This window comes from Citrus sinensis, chromosome 3 (assembly GCF_022201045.2).
Source record: "Citrus sinensis cultivar Valencia sweet orange chromosome 3, DVS_A1.0, whole genome shotgun sequence".
In the NCBI taxonomy this organism is placed as follows: domain Eukaryota; kingdom Viridiplantae; phylum Streptophyta; class Magnoliopsida; order Sapindales; family Rutaceae; genus Citrus; species Citrus sinensis.
In genome coordinates, this window is record NC_068558.1 from 11,963,664 (window position 1) to 11,991,445 (window position 27,782).

Genomic DNA, 27,782 nt, shown 5'->3' on the forward strand with positions numbered 1-27,782 from the left:
TTAATATTAAGTTCACCAAGCAAAGCCTGAACCTAAACGATTTCTGCACATGATGTTGATAATGCTCTATATTTTGATTATGTGCTAGATCTAGCTATTGTTTGTTGCTTCTTAGAAGACCATGAAATAAGATTTTGCCCAAGATAAACACAATATGCTCCAACTGATTTCCTATCATCAACATCACATGCCCAATCTGCATCAGTATATGCAGTTAAGACAACACCACCACCTGGTTTAAATAGCAAGCCATAATCCTCAGTTGTCTTTAAGTATCTTAGAATTCTCTTACAAGCAGTCCAATGCTTCTCTGTAGATGCAGCAAGAAATTGACTCAACTTGTTTACTGAGAAAGCAAGCTCTGGCCTTGTGAGTACCAAATACTACAATGCACCTATTATGCTTCTATATTCAGTAACATTAACAATCAAATTATCTTCATTTCTTGCTCTTCTTAGTTTCTGTCTTGTACTCATTGGAGTATCACTTTCTCTGCAGTTTTTGTGAGCAAATCTCTTACATATTTGGCTTGTGAGAGATGTAAGTTGTCCTCTGTACCTTGAGTAACTTCAATACCAAGGAAGTAATTGAATTCACCAAGGTCTTTTAAAGCAAAAGTATCTCCAAGATATTTGATGAACCTTTCAATCACTGTATTATTATCTACAGTAATAAGAATGTCATCAACATATATCAACACAACAACAATACCTCCAAGTTCATGTTTAAAGAATAAAGATGAATCTGTTCTTGAGCTCTGAAACCCCCACTTCAACAATGCTTTCCTTAACCAATCAAACCAGGCTCTAGGAGCCTGTTTTAGACCATAAAGAGCCTTAAGCAATTTACAAACATGACCAGATGAAAGCTAGACAAATCCCTCAGGTTGAAACATGTAAACATTGAGCTGCCCATTAAGGAAAACATTGTTGATGTCTATCTGCCTTATTTTCCAGCTCTTCATAACAGCAAGACTAAGTACAATTCTCATAGTAGATTGCTTAACCACTGGACTAAAAGTCTCAAAGTAATCAATACCAGGGGTTTGATGAAACCCATTTGCAACCAAACGAGCTTTGTACTCAGATATAGAGCCATCTGCATTATACTTAATGCGAAACACCCATTTACAACCAACAACTTTAGTAGCTTGAGAGGTTGGAACAAGAACCCAAGTTTCATTTTTCATGAGTGCATCATACTTAGCCTGCATTGCTGCTTTCCGTTTAGGATTTGAGAGAGCTCGAGAAATTGTAGCAGGTTCATGTTCTTCAAGAACAAAAGAATATGCAAGAAACTTTGGCTTAAATATTCCTGCTTTTGCTCTTGTAACCATTGGATGAGTTGCCAATGGTACATGAGCAGGGACAGAAGGCTGTGGAATAGGCACAATAAATGTAAAAGAAGAAGAGTGTTGGGAATTATGGGACATATTGTGATAAGGATTAGGGAAATATGGATTTGGAGGTAAAGGTGATGATGATGAAGAACTAGAGGAAGAAGAGGAAGCTGGAACTGCATGGAGCTGAAGCTGTTGTACAGTGTTGTCACTTGAGCCTGAAGGATCATGTAGTAGAACTAACACAGAAGAAGTTTTAAACATAAGATGTCTATACTCGGAAACAGAGGTAGAAGATTGCTTAGAGAATTGAGGATCCGTAGAGAAAGGAAATTCTGATTCGTTAAACACCACATGCCTAGCAACAAAGATAACCCCTTTTGAGAACAGGATGAAGGAAAAAAATGATAATTTTATTTTAGGGTTTGGTTTTGACTATAATAGTTGATTTACTGACTTATTGGTATTGAAAAATCATAAGAATTTTTAATTCTAATTCTAGATTTGCAATGTTGTAGATGCGAATGATTAAATGGAGAAAATCGGGCTGAATTTTGAAGAGAAGGGAAGAAGAATGGGAAAATAAATTGTCACCTGCAGGATAGACTCTGGGCAAGCTGCTAGAAATTTATATAGAAGATCGACATTTCCCTTCTCAGTGTTAAGGAAGCACATTATGCAGAGCATGAGAAAACAAAGCTTGGGTCAACTCAAGTCAAACTATCAGAAGCTGTTAAGCAACGCAACAGTCCAGACTGCTAGCTCAGCATAATTAGTTAAAGTTTGTTATTACTCACAGTGTGTACTGAAAAAATGATTAGCTGGAGTTGATTCTTAATTAGTTATTGTTTAGTTAGTATAAATAGAAGTGATGTAATCATTCTTTATATGAAAATAAAAGTTCTGGAAAATCAGAAGATTATTTTCTCTGTTATTTTCTTTTAAGCCAAACACTTCGTTTCATATTTTCTTCACTCAGCCACATAGTGTAGAGGCGTTACACCCTCCCTTCCTTGGACACGAACAAGATTTCTATCGACATCTATGAGCCGAAGCACCATTTGAGTGTGTGAATTCTGCAAAGCAAGATGCAAAGGGCTAAACCCATATTGGTTTTGCTTTCTTGCAAATGATGGCTTCAATCTCATAATCTCCAAGGCAAAGTTGACATGCCCCATCGATGCTGCTATATGTAAAGGTGTATCCACAAATGGTACCCGGTCTATCTGATCTAAAAGATATGCGTCCTCCCATATTAATTCATACAAGGCATCAACATTTCCTGCTTGAGCAGCCTCGTTCAACCTTTGATCCGTTCTGAAGGACATTAATTAATTGATTTAAGCAATATTCTTAGCAAGTAATTACAATGTGCATAACATGAAAATGCAAATTAATGAAATATATTATTTAAAATTATTATCCATATATGGACCATAGTTTAGCAAAAGAGTTGTTTTACCTCAATACATTTGTGCAGTTGGCCATAATAGGAAGTGAAGTTGCTTCTAATGCTCCAGCGCTGCATAGCATATCCTTAATCTCCTGATTTCTTGACTGAGTTTGATCAAGTAATGTAATATCTAAAGGTGTCAAGCCATCAGAATTCAAAGAATTTATTTCAACTTTGCAGTTCAATAAACTCGTTACAATCTGCTGGGACATGTGAATACAAAGTCGTTAGGTAGTTTTGAAGTTAAAAGAGTGGGTGTTTGATATTTGGAATAAGTTGTTTGATGAAATGCTTCAGAGAAGCATTTGATTTGAATTCTACAAGTTATCAAGTAATGATTGAATCTTCATCAAGTGTCAAAATCAAGGGCTATGATTTCACCTAGTGTATAACTTGTAGAGCAAGAACACTCTAGGTTGATTATATTAATTAAGGTTGCAATGTCATGTGTAATACTGTAATAAGACAAATATCATATGATATCTTCTACATCATTTTGTAATGTAATGTAATTGATTGAAAGCCATTGATATTAGGTCTAGATGATGAAGGAATGTAACAATATGGTACAAAACTAGAATAACGTAATGAGACATGTTTAATATGGAAAAAATCAATTCTTTATTTGCTTGTGAGTCTGTGTTTAAGCTATAAGATGTAGTAGGAAAAAAGACATCAACACTCATAAATTCAGTAAATTGATCATATAGAGACTGATTGTTTTCAGAAATAGTCCGACATTACCCCTTTTGGGGACATGTAAATCATTTTCACATTTAGAAAAGTCATATAGACCCCTAAAGTTTGGCAAATAAATTGGGTTTGTGTATCCTAAAAGGTGTCTGTATGATTATTTCTAAAAATAAGTAGGTTTCATAACTATTTCACTAAACCACAGGGGTCTTTTGTCCTTTTTCTGATTTTCACACTCTTAATGTAGCATCACGGCAAAGAAAGAGAGAATGTGGGAACTTAGAGAGCAAATTAATTATGGCTTAGATCTTGTTGTATTATATGCTTGCAAAGAGGTCTTTATATACAAGTCTTAAGTAATATTGCTACTATAAGGTATCCTAATCGAATGAGAAGAAACCATACTTAAAAGGGAAAACATAATAATATGTGCATGATTATCTTTAGAAAAACTTACTCCTAATCTAATTAATTAGGAATCATCTACTCCCTAAATACTTAGAAAACGGTCCTAAGTAAGTTAGGTGTGAGTGAGAGCTCTACAGCTCACAAAAATAGGAGGCGCGACACTATGTAATATACAAACTCTGAAACTTTAAAACAAAAAACAGGTGGCAATATCAATAATGTAATCACTCAACCGATTTTTTTAGCATATTAATTCAAGCTTGCCTGGACTTGATTTTTTGATGTTGCAATGTGTAGCAGAGTGCTGCCATCCCTATTTTTCGAGTTGAGGATTCTTTTGTTGTAGCATTGATCAGCTTCTTTAAGGCCAATGACCGACGGAGGGCATCTTGTTAGGACTTGAAAAGCTTCAACCTTATCGTTTTTCAAAGCAATATGAAGAGCAGTGTCGCTTTTATTTGTCACATCTTCAAGAGATTTCAGACAAACAGACAAAAATTTCTCCAAGAGATACAGGTCTCCATCTTCAGACGCATGATGCAGAGGAGTGATGCCTTCCCTTCCTTTAACACGAACGAGTTCCGGATCAGTATCTATCAACTGAAGCACTGTTTGAGTTTGACCATTTTTGCAAAGCCAAGTGCATGGGAGAGAAGCCATCTTGGTTGGGCTTCTTGGCAAATGAAGGCTTTAGCCTAATAATCTCCATTGCCAATTCATTATTGTCTAAGTATTAATGGCTTTGTAATTAAATTCATACAATACAAATTGTTATAAGATTTTATGAAATATCTTTAAATAAAGTATTGTTGAAATAATATTACTGGTTAATTACATTTATTTTAATGCTATTGCATATATTTTTAATGCTAAATGTAAAAGCAAAAAAAAAATGTAAAATTGTAAAGTGATAGAACCAGTACATAACAATTTTAATTCCAAAATTAATTATTTGTATTTATCAGTTGATTAGATAAAAAATAATTTAAAGTATGAAGAAATATCACAACTTGCAAATTATTTGCTACATAATTACTTAACTATTAAAATTAAATTAAGGGTAAAGATTATAATATTAAATCAAATGATCCCACCATTGAATGTGGGGTTTTTATCCAACATAATATAAATTTTCTTTAAAAAAAAAAATCCACATTTACTTGCAACCTGAAGGTTACCTGTTATTATTTAAATAATTAATTTTTTTTATCCACTATATCAAATGAATGGTAGAGATTAAAACATTAAAATTCAAGAATCTACAACAATTCGACTATTAATACTATAAAAACTCATACAACATTATAAAGAAATCTTCATTATTAATTTGTTAGATGATTTTAGAGAGAAATATTATATTTTAACAGGCTTCTGTTCCAATAGAAAGCTAAAGCCATTTTCATATTAGAACTCCATGACTTCGATAATAAGGTTATCTTTTTACAATTTGTCCTCAATTAAATAATTTGAGGGTTCAGCTACGGCGCTCCTGTATATGCATGGTACCCTCAACTTTTTGTGCATTTACAATAAGATCTCATGGAGAAGTGGTTTCACTGGTGGAAGTTTAATTGGGTTATTATTACTGCAATCTCTTGGATATCGAAATTTCAAAAAGAAAAATAAAAATTTTAAATTTTGACATTTAAATCATCACTAAATCTAAATTGCTTAAAATTTAGAAATAACTGGACAATTATATAGAGAGAGAGAGAGAGGATAGTAATCCGATGCGGGACATCAAAGGTCCACCACGCGCAGCCTGCAAAATTAAAAAAAAAAAAGAGGAGGATAAAGGGCGCTCCCACCACGTGCAGCCTGCAAAATAAAAAGAAAAAAAGAAAAAGGGCTCCATGAGCCGCTGGATATATATACATATACATATGTATGTATGTTCTACTACAGTATTTTAGATCTGCTAATGTCTGGAAAAGACACACACACACACATATATATATAGAGTGTCAAAAGCAGTCTTTATTTTTTAGATCAATTGCTGAAACTCTTTGCTGATGAATGAAAAACCTGATACATAGGTTGATGAATCAATTAGGCCAGGGGATGTTGCGATTTATTATGACCCAGCAGAGCCTTTTGGAGGCCTGTTGAAGGGTTCATCAATGAAGATCCAACAGCGGTTTCCTCTCTCCAAGAAAACGTAAATATATATGCTACATGTGTCAGCTTTTTAATCTCATCAAACATTGCCTTGTCTTCTTTTATTGCTATGTTTGTGTGTTTGCTGTTTGTTGATTGTTTTTCTTCATATATTGCCGTAAGTATTTTGAATCAGCTTTTCTTCTAACAGACTTTTATAGGTACAATTTTAAGTAGCCTGTGGGTGGGAGCATCAAAAGCCCAATGATATTGATATTTCATATGTTCATAAAAATTTGTTAAGAATAAGTTGAGTCAGCTAATTGATGTCAGATGCCAAGCTGGACAAGCTGCTGGAACCTACTGGAAGATTGTAATGCAAGTTGTTAAAAGTTTTTTATTTCCCACCAAATTGTTATGGTGAATATCAGAGAGTGTGTATATGATTCTGTTACACTTGGAAAGTTCCAGATGCATATAGTTTCAATCTCTGTTTTTCCTCTCTAAGTCAATAAATTTTCCTTCATTTTCTTATCAAACAAACAAGCATATAGTTTTAATTAAATTAACATCATTATATTCACAGTCACGAAGGTGAACAGTACAACTATCAGATACAACAAGAGTAATTAATATTACATTGAAACATGCGAAGACCTTACAAAATGAAGCAAAAGCAAACGAACATAATTCAGAAAATACAGTACACAAAAGCACACCTTCTTACGCAAAATAAAACCAGCAATATTACTTGAGAGGAAGTGTCACACTAAGTAGATAAAGCCAAGCCAGCAGAGAACATCAACAGACCAACGGACATGTGTTTTATCCATGGCAGCATATTGGCATTATAGCTATTTTTCAGCATCTTTCATTATCTTATTGAGGAAGCTTCTATAATGTTTGAAAACGGAGCCCAAAACTTGTGTAATCCAGAAGCTTCGTCTAAATCGAATCTTGGAGAAGTCCAGTTGTACAAATAAACAAATCCGAAAGACGATAAGCATTGAAAGTGAGGCAAGTAGCGACACCGGGGTTCTGCCAACCACTAACAGGCAAAAGCAAATAACTAGAGGATATACCAGAGTAGCTGCGGAGCCATACGGGAGGTGATAATTAATCACCAGCATAGATATAAAAAATGCTGTAATATTTGAAAATGCGAAAAGTGTGGAGATCGTATCACTAATGGCTTCAGGATATAATTGCCCCGGAGCGAATAGAATCTTGTCACTTGTTGGGATGCTGCTGCTGGTTCCATTGCTCACACCAAAGGCCGTTGCATTTGCTGTTCCTGATTGGTTTACTGATGCCCATACTGATGCCCACGTCGATGCCGATGTCGATGATGAGTGTGATCCATTAGTGGCAATAGAGTTGGGGGTTCCAGTTGACTTATTTCCCTCAAGATCGTCAGACGGGGTAAGCGCTGCTTGGAATGTGGCTGTCGCGATTAGTATAGCAACCACAAGTAGTGCGCTTCGATTTTCATCCGTAATGCGCTGTGATGAGCGGTAAAAGAACAAAAGCACCTTTCGACGACATGTCAAACCTTGTTTTAAGTAACCTGCAACGTCCCTACGAGGAGGAGGGGAGGACTCTTGTCGGCCGCCAGCTTTGCGCACCATGCGTGTTACTTCTTTAAATTCAGGTTTCCCTCGCAAATGTTCTTCTACCATGTCCATGGGTGTCTTATCGCCTAAGTTCCGAGCATTTATTTGATCACGTGCTCTTTTAACTAGTAGCCTCACCAACTGCAAGGATATATTTATATATGCATGCAATTAATAATCATGAAAATATAGGGACTAACTGAAGTAAAATTTAAAAAAATTTCATGCCTTTATTTGACTTTTGGAGATTGTGATATGCAATAAAGTGTTGCCTTCATCGTCCGTCCAGTTAAGGATATCCTCCATATCGACATATCGAAGCCATCCTAGCATGCACTCAACGGCCTCCAACTGGTCATTTTTTGCAGCAACATGCAAAGCAGTCTCTTTACGGATTGTCACCTCTGTGATGGACTCAGGGCAAGCCTCTAGAAGTTGGCATAGAATATCGACATTTCCTTTCTCAGCAACATAGTGTAGAGGCGTTACACCCTCCCTTCCTTGGACACGAACAAGATTTCTGTCCACATCTATGAGCCGACGCACCATTTGGGTATCTTTCTTCTGCAAAGCAAGATGCAGGGGACTAAATCCATATTGGTTTTGCTTTCTTGCAAATGATGGCTTTAACCTCATTATCTCCAGGGCAAAGTTGACATGCCCCATTGATGCTGCTATATGTAAAGGAGTATCCACGAATGGTACTTCGTCTATCTGATCTAAAAGATATGCGTCCTCACATATTAATTCATACAAGGCATCAACATTTCCTGTTTTAGCAGCCTCGTTCAGCCTCTGATCCTTACTTCTGAAGGACATTAAACAATTTTTGAGATGTACATAGTATGAAAATGCCATATTGTTTTTAAAAAGATAATCGATAAATGGACTGTAATTTAGTAAAAGAGCAGTGTTCCTGTTACCTCGATAAATGTCTATCCTTGTCGGTAGTAGGAAGTGAAGTTGCCTCTAGTGCTCCAGCTTCCCGCAGCTTTGCCGCAATCTCTTGGTTTTCTGATTTAGTTTGATCAAGTAATGAAATATCTAAAGGTGTCAAACCTTCCGAATTCTGGGCATTTGTATCAACTTTGCAATTCAATAAACGCCTTACAATCTGCTTTGGATGAGCAAATTCATCAATTTAGACATCATCAGGAAGTGGAAATAGCAATAATCTGTCTAATCATCATTCAACTGAATTTTATTTGTGACCGTATATGAGAGAAACTTTAATGAAGTAAAGATGTAAATAAAATACAAAAGAACACATATTTTAATTTATTCAAGATTTTCTTTTTATATTTATTAATGGCATCCTTACTTTGTTGAAATAAAGATAAGTTCATTAGATACTATATATATATATATATATATTTATATAGTCCTTTTTTTCATGCAAACACTTTCATTTTTTTCTCATGCGGATACGTTATTAAACTATATACAGGTATGCTATTAAAATATATGGCTTTATAATGAATTAAGAATTATCTATATTAAAGCACGTGATTTAACGGCATGTCTATATTAAAAAAGAAAAGACAGCATGTCTATATTAAAAAGGAAAAAATGAGGGTGCCTGCACCTCATTGGAAAATTTCTATATATGTGTGTGTGTGAATTCGAGCTTGCCTGGACTTGACTTTTGGATGTTGCTATGTGTAACAAAGTGTTGCCATCCCTATCCTTCAAGTTGAGGATTCCTGGATTGTATTGTTGAGCTTCTTCAAGGTCAAACCACGGTGGTTGTACTGTTGTTAAGGCTTGATCAAAAGCTTCGACGTTATTGTTTTTCAAAGCAATATGAAGAGCAGTCTCGCCTTTATTGGTCACATCTTCAAGAGATTTCGGACAAGCAGACAAAAATTCCCTCAACAGATGGATGTCTCCTTTTTCAGACACGAAATGCAAAGGAGTGATGCCTTCTCTTCCTTGGACACGAACAAGGTCCGGATCAATATCTATCAGCTGAAGCACTAACTGAGTTTGATCATTTTGCAAAGCTAAATGCACCGGAGAGAAGCCATCTTGGTTTAGCTTCCTGGCAAATGATGGCTTTAGTCTGATAATCTCCATGGACCATTCAACATTTCCATCCCTTGCAGCAGCATGCAAAGGAGTATCGACAAAAGGTTTCTCGTCAAAGTTGTCCAAAAAATATTGATCATGTCGAATTAGCTCATACAAAGCATCGATATCCCTCACTTGAGCAGCGGACTCCATCACCGAAATTAACACTACGAAGGTGGCACTTCAATGATCAAATATTCTTTGTACTACAGAGAGGAAACTGGAAAGTTTTAACAACTGAACAAGAAGAGCAATTGAAGAAACCCAGCAAGAAATCATATGCTCAGGAAGCAATTTTTTTCAAAAGATTCAATATATATATATATATATAGCTTCAACAAAAATTCTTTTTAGAAAGTGAGGACTAGGAACAAAATCAATTTTCTTCATGTTTTGTGATTGCCTCTATGAGGTTTGCCTTAAATAAGAGAATTCGTGACGTAGAAATCATGACGTAGACTCGAAAATTGATTCAGATGTATGAACATCAATATCAATGGTGCTTCGTGTGTATTATGCTATTTATTAATAAAAGGTACTTTAAGAAATAATAAATTGATGGATATTTTAAAATATATTTCATGTACTAATATTTGAATACTTGTAAAAAAACTGAGATGGGATAAAAAAAGAAAAAGAATAACTACATTCCAAGATTTGGGAAAATAGTTACAAAAAACTCTTTAAGTCTTAAAAAAAAGATACAAAAACTTTTTTTTGCCCACAATTACTTTTGATTATATTAATTAAAAAATTGATTTTAAAAATTTTTAACTAACACAAATTTTATATAAATAATATAAATCTATTTGGTAGACTAATAATATTAAATTATTTTTAACATTTAAAATAATATTAAAATTTTAGATTATTATATTTATTTTAATAATATAATTGTAATATTAAAAAGATTTTAAATAATCTTTGGGTTAAATAGATTTTACAATTTAAAAAATCTCTCTATTAATAATATTAAAATTAACTTTTACATAATAGTCAAAATAATTTTTATTTTAATATTTTGTTTCTATTTATTATTAAAAATTGCTTTAATATAATAAAAGAGGTCTAATAGATTAAAAATATAAAAATATTTTTAGATATTAAAATTATTTTGAAATGTATATCTTATTACATTTATTTTAATGTCATATTTCTATTCATTATAAAATTTTAGAGTTTTTTTTTTTTTAGATTTATAGAGTCAAAAGACATTATGGTCAAAAAGAGTTTTGGTGTCCGTTATAAAAAACTCAAGAATTTTTGTGACTATTTTCCTAAATCTTGGGATGTAAATATCATTTTCTATAATATATATATATATATTGGTTAAAAATAAAACGTTAAGCCCGGCTTAGTTTATGCACTTATTTTTTAAATAAATTTTTATGACAGATGGAAAATGAGAAGGTCATTCTCCTTATGTCCTTCCAGTTCAACGGTAAGTCAACTGGAGTTATTTAAAATTAAGAGCGATCGTCTTATGTCGTTTCGAGGAAAACAAAAAAAAAAAAAAATTTCTTAATCTGTTTTTTCAGAAAGCTTTGGTGGAGGTAATAATCAATAACAATCCTAAGGCTTCAATTATTGCCGGCTTTAAATTTAAATAACTTAAACGATCGCTCCCCACTTCACAGCTTTTCAAGAATCTGATTCACTATATCAAAAAAAAAAAAAAAAAAAAAAAAAAGAGGATCTGATTCATGTTCACGTAAAAGCAAAAGTCGGGGGTCCGGTATGTTTTCTCACTCAATAATTCACAGCTAATAATTTGATATGAAACCATTGAAATGTTGACACGTGGTCAACTAAAGTTCGAGTGATGTTATCCAAATGGAGAAAATAAGGAGATTGTGAATTTCTCCCAACAGTAATGAACATTTATTATTTTTTCTTATTATTTTTATAATGGATAAAAATTCCTCTGATAGTATAAATTTATAATATTATTTTTATTTTTAATTATTTTTTATTTATATTTATTATAAATTAAATAAATCACATAAATATAAATTAAATAAAAAATTAGCATTAAAAATAAGAAATATATATTTTAATATAAAAAATTAATAATGAATTTTTTTCTTGTACTTATTTATTTTGTAAAAATTTTCTTATAATAAATATATAAGAAAGTTATTATAAAATGATAAAAAAATTATTATAAGAAAACTTGAATGACAAATAAAAATTTATTATAAGATAAATAATAAAATATTTTGCCTATACTTTTTACATTTACTTTTAAAATATTACAAAATGTTTATTATAAGAAAATGTTTGCAAAATAAATAATTACAAGAAAAAAATTTTATTATTAATTTTTTTGCTCATATCAAAACATATATTTCTTATTTTTAATACTTAATTTTTTTATTTAGTTTATATTCATGTAATTTATTTAATTTATAATAAATATAAATAAAAGAGTAGTTACAAATAAAGATAATATTGTAACTTATACTGTCAATGAGATTTTTATCATTTTCAAAATAACAAAGGGATAAATGGTATATATTAATTACTGTAAAGGAGAAAGTGGCAATCTCCAAGAAAATAATCCCAAAAAAGATAGACTTAAGGTTTTTCGCTAAGTTAAAGCATTAGTAGTAACTTGCAGCCCAGACCCCTCTTATAAATATTCATATTTGTACAAAGTGGTTGGGTTGTAAATTACTCACCCTGTAATTTAACTGGACTCTAAATTTACTTATAAAATCATATAACTTAAAAAGAAAGTGACAAGATAACGTATTCATATTATAACGTCATATGGTTTAATAGTTTATTATGTTTTCTTTTTATTTTTTCCATTTTTTATTTTTTTTCAAAATTATAGGTTAAACAACGAATTAGAGAATTCAATATTGAACTTAATTTTTACGAACAATATATTAATAGAATTTATTTTACATTTTTATCTTTTTATTCTTTTATTTAATAAATATTAATTTAATGTTCAGTAAAAAACTCAACTCAACTCCTAAATTAACAACCACCTCACGTGCATCTCGTGTTTCCACTGAGAACAAAAAGTCTTAAAAAAAAAATTAAAGTTGCTAAAAGAATAAATGACAAAAAAAATCATTAAAAAATGATAAAAAAGAAAAAGAAAAAGAATTCACCTCCCTATCAACATATGTTGACTCATCTATTCTGTACTTATCGGCATCTACACTATAAATTGACCTAAACACCCTCAAAGACGACGACGACGACAAAAATAATAATAATAAACTAGAAAAATTCAAGATACCAAATGCCCATGTTTTAAGAGATTCATGTTCCATTCTCATTTTAATCCTCCATTTTCTTAGCTAGTTCATATTGATTTCTTCCTTATATCCCAATCATAAATCCGTACCATTGATCTCGTGATTCATTTAACCAATAATAATAAAAAAAAAAGAAATGTGATAATTAATTATAAATAATGTACATGAAACAAACTATTGTACCACTTTTCTTAAACATAGTAATATTGGTAACTACTTATGCACGTGAACATGATTAAAATCTAAATCTCTTAGTTTAGTATAAAGATTTATTAATTAAACTAATTAGAACTCACTAATTTCATAGTAGTTCACTCTTATTCTTAATTTCTTTTTTTTAAAAAAAAAGAGATCCCTATTCTCAAAGTTATTTTTTGTTTATGAAATCCTAAATTGGGGAGGATCGAGATTTGATAAACCCCTTTTGATTCTAACTTCAAAAAGATTAAAGGTTGTGTAGCAGAAAAGCCTACAATTAATGTTCAAGAAGGAACAGGGCGATTAGAGTACTTCTAGAAACTAGAAAGAGATCCCATTAGCATTTTTGTTGTAGCAATGAAAAAATAGATTCAATAAAATGATCCAATGAAATAGAATCACATCAATCAATCACCAAAGAAAGCAATTATTTTCATGTTTCATTGTTCTCAAAATTATGAGAACTAGAAGTTGAAAAACAATTCAAATGGTAGCAATTAGGAATCTTGGTATAAACCAATAATTTTTGGATGAGACTCAGAAGCTTAGCCGATGCTTTCTTTAGTCGTTCAACAAAGTTCACATAATAGGAATGGCGGGAGGCCAAAAAAACTTAATAATAATAATAATAATAGCTGTCTTACTCGACTTGCTTATTAGCTGCCTTTCTAACTAATATCATAATAATAATATAAACCTAATTAGACTTGTGAATTTAGAATTCTAAACTGAGTACACGAGGCTCGACGAAATTTAACTCTTTTGATTTCGGCCTTGCTCCTCTTTTATTTATTTATTTTTAAAAAAAAATCTTTTTTCATTTAATAAAAGATTGCATGTGTTAAATAGGAAACAAAAATACTCAATAAAAGATATTTTACTTTGCTGCTTAACAAAGGATTACAAGGTTGTAAACTAATATAATTAATTCCTAAGAGGAATGTTATCTCTTTATAGCCTAACTACGTCTAATATATCACTTTATTAGTAAATTTTTTTAATAATTATATTTTTACAGTTTCATATTCCAACTATTACATTTTACTTGCTAAAATAACCAAATTTTAATAGAATTTATACTAAAAGTCTGGTTTACCCCTAAATTGTGAAAATAAGTTAAATCTTCCAAATCAATAAAAAAAATAAAGTTAATCATACACAAAGAGATAATACTTTTATCAATTGGTTGTTTTATTTATCCAAATTGATCAATTGATAAAATTGTAAATATTATAATACTTCCAGCTTAATAAACTAAAATTCCTGAGATATCCATGTGACATCATTAATTTCTTAATGGACTTAACTGTTTGGTGGTAAATAATAAAAACTGTGAAGAAAATGGTTCCATGAAAGAAAGCAATTTAAATCACTTCTAAGCCAAGTAGATTTCAACAAATGAGGAAATAAATTAATAATGTAAAAGGTAGAATATAGATGAAGATGACACCGCTGCGCTTATACAATAAAAGCCCTTCACCGATACCAAAATAATTAAACTGTTATAAGTATGAATAACAAATTACATATACATTACAACAGTGGGGAAAAGAATATTATCACTCAAATTCGATTTTGGGGTCAATGCCATGGCGACCTTCATCAACAAGAGCCAAACTTAACATTTCGGTACAAAACTGATCATCTGGCTTCGGCCACAATGCCTGATTTGCAGATTAGAATGAAAAAGCAAATCAATGATCCATATAATGTAGCGAGATTAGAGTTGTCCCTTCGCCAGTGGATGACTACAATAGACAGTACGCTTATTGCACATAAAGGAAACAGCAAGAGTACTTTTTAGTTTACCTTGTGATAATATGTAATGGCAGCAGAGAAGTTATCCTCCACAAGAGACCCAAAAGAAACAAATTCGCCACCATAGACTCTAGCAGTTTTTTGAACGCAACGGTGAAGATCTGACAATAGTTTTTTAAACCCTAAGCTGCAAATATTAGATGCATCCAATAAACTAGTATTTGCTAACAAATACCACTTAGATCAATTTGCTAACTACTCCTCACATCAGCAGAATATTCATAGGCACACAAGTTTTTATTGAAAAATGAATTAATAATAAATCCACCATACCTGCAAATGGTAAGTGTAAGCAAGACCTGCATAGGTGCTCAAACTTCTATTCGACAACGTCAGCGCTCGCTCGTAACTGGATATTGCCTCGTGATATATCCTGAAACATGATAGATTCTAGAAGCAGGTTCAATAAACAATAAGTCAAATGTATGTTTATAGATTAGCAATACTAGAAATAAACCTAAATCCACCGCCTACTAAGAAGGAAAAAGCAAAAACATGAAAAAAAAAGTACTATTCCATAAAGAGAAAAATATATAAACGGGTAGCATATGAAGTAGCCAGTAGAGAGTAGACCAATCCATAATCCGGCATATCCTTATTTAAACTATTTGCATCAAGTCCTTTTAGGAAGTGCTACAGACAACTTCTACGGCTCCTAGTAGTCTCTCTAGTTTATTGGGCAAAGCTGATCATAAGCAGCCATGATGGTATAAGGAAGGTTATACTTCTTTCTTATATCTTCATGCTGCTCACAATCTCAGACGATGCAAACTGAAAAATCTTACATTATTACCCTATGCTGGAATCCCTAAAATAAAATGCATTTATCAAGATAAAGATGATCCTCTATTTGAAAATTTAGCCAAAAAAAAAAAACAAAATCTAGATATCTGAATGATATTTCATGTAAAATTCAACAAAAACACAATAAAATAAAGGATAAATATCTTGAGTAGGCAATAGAACAAGAAAATGCAAGTGAGACAGCCTATTCCAATAAATTTAAACATACTTTAACTTTCTGTAAGCATGTGCAAGATTCACCACAGTTGGTTCCCACATTTCACTTAAAGAGGACGGAATGTGCGCCAAGGTCTTTTCAAACCACCACACATTTTAAATAATTGCTGGTCAAACTGGTGATTGGGAACTCATACAAAAGCCATAACATATAACAATAAAAAGAGCACAATTCCTGAAAGGCACCGTTTGGGATTGAGTTGGACAACTATAGCTTAAAAACTAAAGCACTAAAGTATTTGGTAAACACTAGCTGTTGTAGCTTGAAAGTTAACTTGATTTGATTTTACGCTTGTATGATGAAAACTTTATTATATCTTTACTAATTTTGTCAAAATTATTATTTAAAAATTATATTTACTACAAGTTATTAACTTTTATTTAATAGTTGCAGCTTTTTTCCACAACACTTGTAGTTTAAAAGATACAAAACCTCAACACCAAACAAGACCTAAGTTTAAATCAACTAGAATTTCATATACTTAAGTAATAATATTATTAAAAATGAAACACTAATAAGGTAAACGGATCAACAGAAAACAGCAACTCAAGTGAACCAAACATCCTTCATGTGGTAAGCAACAACACCAAGTTCATTATATACAAGTGGATCTGATGGGCATATGGTCTTTGCCTGCATGAAAAACTGGAGAAAGGACAGCTAATCAGAAATTCAACAATATATTCAAAGAATTATGACTAAGAGATTTGGATAAAGAAGACATTATTTTGACAACAAAGGAAAATAGACGATATGACCAAAATTCTAATTACACAGGTCTCAGAATCATGAATAAAGATTGTGATTAGCATCTGTTAGAAGTTGTCACAATTAAACAAAGAGGAAAGAAGTCGTATTCACATTAAATCCAAAGAGGAAAATGAAACCCCCAAGACAACATCAACTAGCAAATCGTATAGACCAACATCTGAATATCCAACAATCAGACTTCATATTGCAAACAAACAACCTCTTAAGAGTTCTCACTGAAATCTAAAGAGAAAAATGAAAGGCAGCCTATATTTAGAAGAAGGTAATACACCTGTTCGGCAAGCTTAAAGCTGTGAGTTCGCATGTACTCCATTCCAATATACAAAGTTAGTAAATGGCACCTGGAATAAGAGAACATCAAGATTCAACCTGTAAAAAGACAATTCATAGTGATAAGAGTACTCCCACAACACAATGCATACCATCACTAAACAATAAACAATGAAATTCATTGATCTTTACGACCATAAAACTACTATGACAGTGTGGTTTATTATCAAAATAGAAAGACATTACAACAATGCCTTGGGTCGATTTAAGACTATGTTTAATCAACTTACAACATTTCTCAGGAAGAAATATGGAAATCAAATGCGAAGCATTCATCAAAAGTTTATATTGGTAAAACAGTTTATTAATATTAAATCAAAGGAGAAAAAAAAATCTTGGCTGATAACCCATGACACCCAAGTTTTTTAGTGTAGCGCACTTGAAACAGATTAAGCTGAAGCAACTGAAATTTCATAGATTACATGAAACCTAATAGAAACTTGAGGGACCAAAAAAATTTTTTACCCACATGATTATACACCCAAAGCACACTGTTCTTCAAATTGAACAAGAATTGAATAATATCAAGATGAGCAAAAACAACCAAACCCTACCCTTAAGATATCTTTCAGAGACCAAAAAATTTTAAAAAAAAGCCAAAAATGAAATTCTAAAAGTGTTCTGAAACTTGCTCAAAAGCAAGTTAGTGGCTTTGTCCTTGTCCTCATTGCATGAATATGCTGATCCAAGGAAAAGAAAATCAGGAAGGTACAGAAATGAATAAATAATGCTAAAAATTACCCTGGAAACAAACAAGCAGCAGTGCGATAATCCAACATTGCTTGGTCACCCTCTTCTTGAGCAGCAAAAGCATTTCCATAACCTATCCAAGCGGGGGCGAATGTCCCATCAAGATTTGTAGCCTTGCTGTGGTGAATAGAGCCAACAAGAAATTAAATTTCACTAAATAACATTTCAAACCTCATATGTAATCCACAAAGGATATATTTAACAAGAGCGGGGAGAATTGTGGGGGATGTACCCCATTCCCTTCAAAATACCCAATATATATCTAAAATTATAACACTCTTAAATTTTACACATATATACTCTAAAAAACTAGAGAAAGTATAAAAATAACCATAACTAAATCCTCATAAAATTAAACCCAACTCCTCGAAGTCGGGTAAATGGTCGAGAATACTCGACTTCAACCAAACCATACACAATTAATAATTCAGCATAAATTCTCGACTTTTTCATGTTAGTCTGGTAAATAGTCGAGAATACTCGACTTCAATTGAAATAAAAAATTATCTGAAAAATTCTCAATTTTTTCAAGTAAGTTGAGTAAAGAGTCAAGAATACCCGACTTTAATTTAACCTTACCCAATATTCATTCAGCAAAAATTCTTGACTTTTCATTGAAGTTCGGTAATTGATTGAGAATACTCGACTTAAATTGAAATGAAAATTTTCTTTGAATTAAGTCAGGTAAAAAGTCGAGTATACTCGACTTTGGTTGTGTTCATGAGAGAGGAAGTAAACGTAAATAAATGATTTTTTAAGGTTATTTTTGACTTTTTACACTTTTAAGAGGTATATGTATATAATGGGGTATAGATTTGGCATTTAAGGACAAATGGGGTATATTTAAATAAAAAACCCACGAGAGCGACAAATTAACAGTGCGTTTACTTCCCATGAATCAAAATGAGTAGGAATTGAAATGGGATGGAATTTGGAATCGGAATAAGAAATGAGAACCATACTAAATTGTTTATTTGAGATATAGGAATCGAATGAGCTGAATTTTATTTATGTATTTATTTTATTTTGTAATCAGAATGGATTATTGAAAGTTATCATGATGCCCTTAGTTAAAATTGTATATTTTTCACTAACAAAATAAATAAATAAATACATGTTTATTATAATATTGAGCGTAATACTATAATTTTCATTTTATTATTATTATTATTATTAATACTACTACTATTGTTATCATTAATTTTTTTTATTATTACTACTACTATTATTATTAATTATTTATTTACATAAGGTAAAAAAAGAATATTTATTATTATTATTATTATTACTACTACTAATGTTATCATTAAATTATTATTATTATTATTATAACTATTACCACTATTATTATTATTAGTTATTTATTTATATAAGGTAAAAAAAATTTTAATTTTCTTTGTGAATAAAAGTGTTAATTTTCTTATTTTCATTCCCACCTCTCTCATGCCAACGGGATTTCAGTACCTCATTTCCAAACTTATGGGCTCCACCCAAAATCGATTCTCATTCTTTTCTGTTTTTAACATGTAAACACAATCAATCATTCCCATTCTCCATTCGGATTCCCTAATTCGAGAATTAAATGCGCTCTAAAACTTTTGCGAGGTGGAGCAAGTTCCAATTTTTTCCTTGTGAATGGGAAACAGGAACAATAATAATAATAAAGAAGAAGAATCAAGCCAAAAAAAGAAAAAGACAAAAATCTTCCCTACCAAGAAGAAACCCAAAAACCATACAATTGAAAATATTATAATCAAGGTAATCAGTATTATTGAAGTCCTCAAATATTAAACTGCATATATATAATGCATCAGACAGAAAAAAGGCTTTTCAACTTTTTGACAATTACAGAGCCAAGAACACTGTGGAGAGAAGATTTCTGAAATCTAGTATCGCAGGTTGACAGAATAATAAGCCCTCTAAAAGATCAGTATTGTTTTTCAGACTGTGAGAAGGATGGGCTCGAATGGACACTATCACATCTTTCCTTTTCAATTTCTCTGAATTTGGCTTCTACAACATTCTCCTTGTCATACTGCATAAAACAAAGGGAGACAGGAAAGGAGGAAAGAAATTGTTCACTGCACTCAAACACAGCAAAAAGAATCAACATCACGAAAACATATGGGAAACTTATTATTGAAATGTTTACATTTGGAAGAGCGCATATAATGAATTTGCACACAGTTCACCTTTTTTATCAAACATGAGTAGAATGAAGAAAGGCATCCATCTTCAAAACCAAATTCCAATGATGAAAGTAAACTTGTTTCTGAAATTCAACAGCAAATCCAATAATTTAAAGTATTAGCCTATTATAACATGTTCCATGAAAAATCCAATGCTAGTTGAACACAGCCAAAGAAATTTTTACCAAATTAAATTTATATCACCATGTTTGTGTGTGACTATAATTTCATTTATGTGTGTGTGTGTGCGCGTGCGCACTTATGTAAGAACTATAATTCAAACTGTAAACATTTTCATAATCCACTTCTCTCAGATGAAAGAAACAGATGACTAGGAAAAAAACTACATCATTACCTTGCTCGCATGTTAGCATGTGATTTTCTATAAGGCATTCCAAAGCCTGAAAAAGAAATCAAGGTACAGCCATAAAAAAAATCATAAAGAATGAGAATAGATATATCTTATAAGTAACATCCAAATGAGACATCTATGTGATCAGCAGAGGTCAAATTAAAGAAAAGGATTAAAATTCTATTTACAAAAAAAAAAAAAAAGGGACAAGCCTAGCTCAAAAAATCTAGCCCTCTTTTGAGTAATTTTCTAATCCTTGAGAAGGCAACAGTTTCCACAGGTTGTAATATTTTGCATAGAAAGTCATGTCTGAAATTTATACAGCCACAAAATTCAAGGTAAGGAGTTTTTGAGAACGGGACGCTCCCCCCACCAGCTTATCCCTAGGGGGAAAGGAAAAAAAAAAAACATTGATAGCGTGTCATGCATACCTCATAGCACAAAGGATCAGCTATGATTGCTGCTTTGTACCTTAAATCATTATGAAAAAATATAGTAAGCCTTTGTATGAACTATAGCGTTTTAGTTCAACATAACTGAGAGAATAGAGCAAAAGGAATTGAACAGAATAGAGCAGATATACTGACAAATGAAAAACCAAAGAGAAGCTAATTAAGGTTATAAAACAATACCATAATAGTTACTAAAGAAAAAGAGTTGAGGGAAGAACCTAACTTACTGAAATACATGCAAGCTTTCAATCAGATAACAAAATGAGGCCACTAATTCAGACAGCATAAAACTCTAAAACAAATATCCAGGTGTGTAGGTAACCACATGGAGTGAAGCATAGCTGATCTGTCAATTGAATCTTGTTACATTTGATTTAAAACCACCTTTCTGTCTATTAGTTTTTAACATTCTAAAAATGCTGCACATGAAAGTTAGTAATGAAACAAGATAAAGAGGAAGCAAATAAGTTCCTCTGTTGTTAGAGCTGAATTTAGTAATGAGGTATTGCAGCTAAAATTTCATCGAGATAGAAGTAGGAAGTGTGAACCAATAGAAGACCAGAATTGTGGTTGGAAGTAAAAACAATTCAGGATACAAAAAAAAAAAAGACAATCTCCTTCACGTGGCTGTTAATTTGGCAATCAACCTCTGTGAAAAAGCAGAACAGAACTAATAGCCTTATTGAACTAAACCATCCCAGCATATACTACCATTCCTCTGTCACCAAATGGACTCCAGAAGACATGGGATGTTAACATTTTAAACTGTCTTATCAAAATTATACATTGATTTAATCAAGGAGAGTTTTCTAGACTACCCAATCTATATATAGATAATTCTTAAAGTAGTATCTAAACAAACTCCTTGGTTATTAAACACATATATCAAACATTCATGCATTCAAACAAAATCTGCTCAGTAATGAAATTGAAGATAAATTTACTTATGCCCAACTTAAACAAGTTTATAACAATGTTCAAAATTCTCCCATTAAAACAATAAAGTCATTTCCTTTCTTTAACAGTACGTTAAATTACTACACCTAAGTTACTATAACAGAAGACCGTTAGACAGTATAAGTTGGTATCATTTTGACTGAAAAACTAAGGGAAAATAACCATAAAGCATTTTACAATTAAGCAGAGTGATTTTCATGTAAATTCATCGCAAGAAACTAACCACAGCCGAGCTTGGGCACAATTTCCCAAGGCTTCATATGCTTTGCCTCTCAAAAAGCATATAGCTGAAGAGATCTGTAATAGAAAAAAGAAATATTGGGTCAAGTATACAACAAATGTGCAACAAATTAAAAAATAAAAGGCCAGATAAAATGAGATTACAAACAAAAGCTTACATTGATTTCTCTGTCCTCCCCATCTTTATCTAAGTACATGACATTGCTATCCTTTGTGTCATAAACATTACCATCTTCATCGACCTTAGCATCACCGAGCATCGACAAACACTAGTCCCACTCCTTCAGTTCCTCCTAATTATACAAAGGACAGACCAGAAATAAATAAGTAAAAGAAAAACTACCCAGTTGTATAAACAAATAAACATTCAAGAAAAAATTGATCAAAATCATTCAGCTCAAAGTCGATAATTTTTCCTTAATTGCTTAAAATCTAGTTTTCATTTTCTTAAAACACACAACACGTGCAAATTTGCTAGCGCAATTCAATTTCCACATATTTTTCATTGAAATTCTTTTGTTCTAAAATAAAAAGAACACCAATTTCAAGTTAAAATTTTCAAAATTTCCCTTTTTCATAACATAAAAAAAAAAAACTAAAAACGCAAAAAGCACAAATCCCAAAATCTGATATTCAAATTTTCTAATGCAATCAAAAAACAGAACTTTACCAGACACTTAGCAGCCAAGTAACGAAATCGGAGGTCACGGAGCACAATTTTTGAGGCGTTAAGGAGGTGAAATGGACGGCGGTAGTGGCGGCCAAGGAACAGAGCCTGAGCCTGCATGTACACGCCAGTAGGGTCATTGGTCAAAGCGGCGATTTTATCGGCGAAGAAAATGGCAGACGAGTACAAATGCTTACTCACACAGTCGCGAACCAATCCTCGAAGTTTATTTATTTCTTCTTCTCTCATTATGAAATTGGAGATCTAAGGGAATGTTTGGTTCTCGAGAAAGTGACTTTGTTAAGAGGGAAAAATGAGGGTTTTGCTTGGAATGGGGGGTTTTGGAGAGTGAAGGGAACGACCGAGAGAGTGTGATTGAGCGGGAGCTGGTTTTGTTGAATTTATATTTGGGCTAGGCCCATGGACCCTTTTTTTTTTTTTTTTTTTTTTTATAGATTAGAGGGCTTTAAATAAAACTAACAAAATAGATCATTCAGCCGCTCATATTGTGTCAATTTTGTGTTGTTTTAAATTTATGTTGGTCAAAACACGATTTATTTAATAATTGTATTAAAATATTAAAACTTGAACTTGATATGAAAAATAAAATATTAAAATATTAAAACTTGAACTCGGTACGAAAAATAAAATAGTGACTTGATACGCTCTTTTAATAACTAGGTAGTTGTGTCATCTAACATGATATAACCTAAAAATTCACTGAATACCTATTTAAATTCTAACATGATTTACATCAAATACTACACACTCATTTGATGTAAATACAACATGTATGAACCATTGAACATGACCAAATATATGTTCATCTAGAATCATGACCAAATTTTGAGTTTTGATGATAAGATTCTATAAATTAATTTAAAATTGAAAATATAAGTATATTTTAATGCAAATATGAAATAGTTTTGGTTAACTATTTAATAATCACGTTATTGACGAAGTAAATGCATTGAAAAATTGAATTCTAGCTTGACACGGGAAACAATTGGGTTGACTTAGACCAAATTCATTTAATAATCATGTCAATTTTCATGATGGATACATATTTATTCATATTGTCTTTGTATAGAGTAAACCAGTCACATTAAATTTTGTCAGCTTTAATTTTATTTCATCAGAAAATGACTACTTATTATTAGACCAGTGTTTAACAAACATTGTTATGATTCGACCAAATACCCTTATTTATTAAGCATTTGATCATTATCAAATTTTCATGGATTTTTGTAATTAAATGTACCACTTAGAAAAATAGTAAAATATTAGTACATGGAGTGAGCTAAGTAAAGTATCGTCAAGTAAGTCGAATAAATTGTTTTAGTAGTCAATTAAGTATAACTAAATCACCTACGCTCGAGTAAGTCGAGTATTGTTGAATACTCAAGTAAATCTAGTGGTAAAGTTAGAGCATCTCCAAAAAAATCTTCAAATAAGATTTTATTACTTATTTGAAGAGTTACATCAGTATTTAAGACTTCAAAAGATACTCTAATTAAGATTTTTCAAATAAGAAATAATTCTCTCTCTTTAATTTGTAGAGTTACTTTCTCTCTCTTCAATTTATATTTTATTACTTTTTATTGGGAGAAAGAGAGAGAGAAATGCTTTAATTACCATTTATTTTTCCTTTGAAAAAATATTTATTTGATTAAAATAATATTAACTTATTTCTATTTAAAGAGCCTTTTGGAGAATAACATATTTTTTCACTCTCCTTTTTACCACATAGGTAAGCAAATAAATATTTGAAGAGTAAAATTAATAGAACTTTTTGGAGATACTCTTAAGATTTTGGTTTTGGGGCCTAATGAAGAAACTATATACTTGAGTAGGCTACATTGTTAGCCTAAAGGGCTATCCATAATGTAATTTTGATGATAACAAATATGTGTCTTAAGTGATTTAATAAATATTGTATTTCACATTTTTACTAGTTTTTTAAGGATAATATTTATGCAAGTGAATCAAGTTCAAGACACTCAACGGACAACGGCAAAATCAAGAATAAAGTTTAGAGCTCAACGGATAAATTATTGTGACAAATTCTTGTAAAGTCGGTATGATTTAATTGATGCATGATTTAGCATTTGAGAAGCTTAAGAGTTTATTTAAATAATTACCTTTCATAAACTAAAAGGTTTTATATTTATAAGATAAAGTATTTTGTGGATTTGAGTAATTTGGACTAAAATGAAAAAGTTTTGCAATCTTTTATTTTATTAAGTATTGTTTTGAATTTCGAATTTAGATTTATTTACAAATATTTGAAATATTTTGGGTCATATTATAATTTAAGAAAGTTTGAGGACCCAAACATAATCCAAACAATTGAAATAAAAATTGGACAGAGAGTGAGCAGCTAACCGCCTGAGGAAAGTCTCATATTTTCAAATTTTGGACTAAATTGAAAAGATTTGAGAACTTTGAAATTTATGGGTATTATTTTAAATTTTGAAAAGGACCTTTTTGAAAAATATTATTATATACTAGGTCATATCATAATTACAATAAGATTTAGGAATGACGGGTATTATTTAGAAATTCTGAAATTGGACTTATTTGTAAAGTTTTATGACATGTTGGGCTATAATATAATTATCGAACGTTTTGGTCACAAATGTAATTTAATGAACAATGGTACTGTAGCAAAATTCAAATTTAATGGTAACATCATTGTTCTGGAGCGGCTAGCCAGATAATCAAGCGGCTAACAGTTTGAGCACTGAAATTTACCTATAACGGTTAGTTTTCGGGCTTTAGCTATAAAACCTCAATTCCATCTTCATTTTCAAGACTAATGCAGGTATAAATAAAATCATATAACACATATTGAGATTCCATTTCGTAAATCATCATTTATTGAATCATTATTATACTATTATTTGCAAATCCACTCTTAAAGAGAGTTTTTGTTGTAATTGTTCATTTCTCATCAAATTGTGAGTGTACAAGTGTGAGAAACACTTGAGGTGAATAGATTGAGGAGATAATCTCTTGATTGTAAATGTTTATTGACACCTTAGAAGTTAATTGTAAGAACTTCAAGTTTTGGGAGGCTTTGATAGTGAAATCCTCGAGTTTGGTTGGTTTTGAGGCGTGGACGTAGGCGGGAATTGCCGAACCACGTAAAAATTATTGTGTTTGCTTTCTTTTCCCTTACTCTTTTATTATTGTACTTACTATTTTATTATTGTACTTTACTGAATTTATTGTTTTTGCATTTGATTAAGGCAATACATTAAATTATTGTGCGAATTGTTTAGCTAAGTTTTAAAATCTCAATTCACCCCCCTCTTAAGTTGCATAACTTACATTTCATACAGTATAGAATCACTAAAATTGAGAGGGCCAAACACAATGACCAAAACCATAAATTTGAGTAGGCGGTAACATAAAATCAACTTGTAAAATTATAGGGGTCAAAACATAAAATACAAATAACATTGCCAATGTTACTGCTTATTATTATGTCTCTTTTTTCTTGATTTCTTTCTTTATTATTATTATTATTATTATTATTGGTATGTTGCCTCAAGGCACCCTAGGCTTTAGATGCGGTGCCATTTTAGCAGGGGCTGAAACCCTTTTTCAATTTTTTAATTTTTTAAAAATTTATTTTAATATTTGTCCTATTTTTATTTGATTTACCATAACGCCCTTGTTAAAATTTAAAAACAAGTAAAATATTAAATATTCGTTTTAACACTTTGAACCCATAAAGAAAGATTGTTGCATTATGGCACTTGAAATTCAACTTGATGATTATATTATGAATGTGGGTTTTGACAACATTTTTAAGATTAAAAGAGACTGGTGAGTTAGCAAGAAAAATGGTTGAGATAATGGATAGTTGTATTCATTAATTTATCTGTTGGTAACATTAGCAATGATTTTATCAAGTAACACAACTAAATTAGAAATGGTATTTTCAGCTATGAATTTTCTGAAAAATCTTCCACAAAATCATATGGGAAACCAATTGTTGAATGACAGTTTTATTGTATACGTAGAAGAAAATATGTTTGTAGTAATGATAATGAGGTTCTTCTTCAATATTTTTAACATATGAAAATACATGAGAACAATTATAGCTGCATTGAATTAAGGGCCTATTTGGGATTGCTTTTGAGAGACTTAAAAGTGATTTTAAAAGCTAAACTTTAATTTTACTGTTTGGTATATTTTTTTTTTAAATCACTTTCGGTAAAATCACTCTATCGTATATACAACATATTTTGGAAAACAAAAAAGAAGTAGGCTTTCAAAATCTAATTTTCAGGATAAGTTTTCTAATTAATAAAATTCCATATATATCCTTACATATATTATAAAAATCTAAAATTATCGTTATTCAATTAGGAAATAAAATTATTAAATCTAGAGATTATTATTATTACTAATTATATTGAGATAAAAAATAATTAATAAAATAAAGATAATTATTTTAGTTATCAATTACTAATATACATAATAAAAAATAATATATGTATGTATTTATATCTATATAATATATTTTATTTAATATTATGTCCATTTTAATCATTTAAACTCTTGTAATAGTTCAACAATGAGATTTACAAAAGCACTTTTAAGAAGTAATTTTGCCAAATGTTTAACTAATTCTATTCACAACTTATTATTTTTACAGCGCAAGTAACAACAATTATTTTAAAAGTTATAAGATTACCAAACTAGCCCTAAATATTTTAATAAATTTTTATTTTAATATTTGTTATTTATTGACCATTTTTTAAATTATGTTAGTGTTTGAACTTAGGCACCCCTGTTAAATTAAGTTCCTAACACCTCGGCTGCCAGGCGTATACATAGTTCGCCACTGACTATGGTCAAGTAATTATAATCAAGGGTACTATTACAGTTTTTCGATATGTGTTGCAATTGTCAACCTATTGGGACACAAATATTTGCTGCAAGTTTTTGTAAATTCATGGTAATTATTACATTTGTAAAAGTTAGAACTCCCGGATCTTAGGTTGATAGTTTGTTTGGCTAGCAGGAAAGTGACGGAAAGAAGAAAGAAAAGTAACTAAATCAGAGAAAATTTTAT

General features: G+C 31.1%; 1 protein-coding gene, 1 long non-coding RNA gene and 1 pseudogene across 2 annotated transcripts; 1 reads left to right on the plus strand and 2 right to left on the minus strand.

Annotated features, from left to right (window-relative positions):
• Positions 1 to 5,718: 5,718 nt before the first annotated feature.
• Positions 5,719 to 6,466, plus strand: LOC127901032 (uncharacterized). The gene is made up of 2 exons (XR_008053008.1): positions 5,719 to 6,051; positions 6,202 to 6,466. It is a non-coding gene; the product is annotated as an uncharacterized LOC127901032 (long non-coding RNA).
• A 2,647-nt stretch (positions 6,467 to 9,113) lies between these two features.
• LOC127900565 (ankyrin repeat-containing protein BDA1-like) lies at positions 9,114 to 9,826 on the minus strand. Its single transcript, XM_052435717.1, has 2 exons — positions 9,236 to 9,826; positions 9,114 to 9,125 (listed from the first exon to the last, which is right to left on the minus strand). Exons 1-2 carry the CDS (start codon positions 9,824 to 9,826, stop codon positions 9,114 to 9,116), a joined length of 603 nt encoding a protein of 200 aa, XP_052291677.1.
• Positions 9,827 to 14,535: 4,709 nt separating this feature from the next.
• Positions 14,536 to 23,108, minus strand: LOC127898650 (anaphase-promoting complex subunit 6-like; annotated as a pseudogene).
• Positions 23,109 to 27,782: the final 4,674 nt, after the last annotated feature.